The 2486-nt window shown below is 32.6% G+C and overlaps 1 protein-coding gene across 1 annotated transcript in view; it reads left to right on the top strand.

Annotated features, from left to right (window-relative positions):
- The window catches only part of map2k2a (mitogen-activated protein kinase kinase 2a), a 17277-nt gene that overhangs the window by 4541 nt on the left and 10250 nt on the right, over positions 1-2486 (top strand). The window contains exons 3-4 of the mRNA XM_015051645.1: positions 1173-1319; positions 2285-2362. Coding sequence (XP_014907131.1) covers positions 1173-1319; positions 2285-2362 — 225 coding nt within the window. The remainder of the gene's footprint in view (positions 1-1172; positions 1320-2284; positions 2363-2486) is intronic.

The raw sequence follows: 2486 nt of genomic DNA on the forward strand, positions 1-2486 counted from the left end.
CCTCTTTTGGTCATGTGTTAAAAGGGAAATTGTTGTAAATTTTTTTTTTTTTTTTTTTTTTTTTTTTTTTTTTTTGCATCAGGTGAAGCAGAGATGTTTTTTTTTCTGTTTTTTTATTTTTTGTTTTCTTCCCATTCTTTCATGGTTTGACAGGTTCTGAGTTAAATAAGATCAGATAAAGCTTAGAGACACATGCTTTAACACGTACATAGTGATAATTACATTTTTTTTTTCTTTTTATGTTGGGCTCAAACCTGCTACCACAATCCAAAGAATATCTCAATAGCCTACCACGTTATGCGAAAGTTGGGTTACTTGCCAACAATGCCTCATTTTCAGAAAATATTGGAAACTAGGGGAAGTTAAATTGATGGTCCAAAGTTTGTGGAGGTTCACAATTTTTTTTTTTATTTCAATAATCTTAAGTGTTACTATTTAAAAAGTCTGAAAAACTCACATTTCCCATGCAAGATCTATGACCACATTTAGTTATGCTACAAATGTGTAGGTCTGTTTGTTCATCACTTTTTCCGTCTGATTTATTTCAGACATTCAAACTACCCAGCAAATGTTTGAAAGAGTTTTGCTGCTATAATTAACCTTTTGCATTTAAGTCAATAAAAATCAAAACAAGATGTGATTTTATTAATCAAAATAAGCTAACTCCTTCATTATTAAAATGTTTCAGATAAGACACCAGCTTTAGTTGCTAAAGTTGTATTTGGCTCACTTGGGTTAAGTAGAAGCTATTTGGCAAGTAAGCTAACAAGTGGAATTAAGCATGTTGGATTTATTATTATTATTATATTTTTTTGTGAATCGTGTATGCCATAAATTTAAATCGTAATGATCTTTTAATAAGTGTTGAATTTGAACCTGCAGAGGCCCTCGTTCAGATTCTGAAGCTGCAGCTCTGGCATGCTCAAGCTTGTGGGCTGTTTTAACTTGCTGGTATAGTTTCCAAGAAAAAGTTCAGAACCACTTGGTAGCAACTTGAAAGTGTATTGTGTTTCCAATTTCAGCAAGGCATTCCAGTTGTATGAGAAGTGATCCGTGTCTTTTCGGGTCATTAAATACGCACGGTGTTGTAGTTGTAAGTCGACATGTCACCTTGGTCTGTTAAAGGCCGTTACTTCAACATCAGTAGAAGCTCTCAACTTCTCTTTTCCCAGCTAATTCACCTGGAAATCAAGCCCGCCATCAGAAACCAGATCATCCGAGAGCTGCAGGTGCTGCACGAGTGCAACTCTCCCTACATCGTGGGCTTCTACGGAGCTTTTTACAGCGATGGAGAGATCAGCATCTGCATGGAGCACATGGTGAGTGACTCTTACTGATGGTTGTCTCCTGAGCTTGTTGCATGAGGTGAATAAAAGTAGACAATATTAACTAAAGTGCAGTTTTCCTTCTATTGAGTTTTAGAGACTTTGGAGACTTTATTATCAGGAAAAACATGATTAGTGTATTGAGAAAACACTGGGGGGCGAGTTTGAGTTCCTCCGGAAAGCTGATCATGTGTCAAAGTTAATTCATGTTTAAGTTTGCATATGCTTTAAATGTGACCTAATCTGTGTTTCTTAAAACGTATATAGCACCAGACCAGGGCTGAAATTATTCATTGGATTAATTGGGATGAATCTATTATTGAAATAATCTTCAACTAATTTAGTAATTGATTAATTGTTAGCTGGAGTATACAGACTAAAAAAAAAAGTCTATTTGCTGGAAGATTAATAAACTCGGAGCAATAAATAAAACAAAACTGCACTATATATATATATATATATATATATATATTGCATTTAAGATTAAAAAAAAATCTCTTAGCTCCTGTTGTTGACCAATTATTAAATATTAAGTTGAGCAGAAAGGACTGACCTTCTCACATGATGTTAAAAGTATTTTTTATTTTATTTTTAATTCATCCTTTGCTACAAATGATCAAATGCTATTGTTGCGTTTTGGGATATCATTGTTTTTCTTAATTTAAAAAAGGAATTAAATAATGTATTTGCATGTTGTAATGCATTTCTAATATACTAAAAAGGACTAAGTGAAAAATCAGCAGACTGTGCCTTTTTTTTTATCCAGTTAATTAGCAGAACAATCGATTATTAAAATAATCATTAGTTGCAACCAGAGTGGTCATTTAGACATGTCCCTTGTTAAATCAGTTCATTCTTTTGATTAATGGGAAACAGAGGCGTGTTTACATGCATGTCTGTAGAAGTGATTTATTTATTTTTTGCTTTAATTTGTCTTAATATAAATGTTTTCTCAACAGGACGGTGGATCATTGGACCAGGTTCTGAAGGAAGCCAGAAGAATCCCTCAAGAAATCCTGGGAAAAGTTAGCATAGCTGTATGTATCGTATTTGGATTCCTTTTTTTTTTTTTTTTTTTTTTTTTTTTTTTTTTTTTTTGGGGGGCTTTTTATTTTTTAATTTTTTATTTTCCAAAAAAAAAAAATTAAAATTCACATTTTA

The sequence above is a fragment of the Poecilia latipinna genome, unplaced genomic scaffold (genome assembly GCF_001443285.1).
Source record: "Poecilia latipinna isolate Pla-1442-1.1 unplaced genomic scaffold, P_latipinna-1.0 Scaffold52, whole genome shotgun sequence".
Taxonomy (NCBI): Eukaryota; Metazoa; Chordata; class Actinopteri; order Cyprinodontiformes; family Poeciliidae; genus Poecilia; species Poecilia latipinna.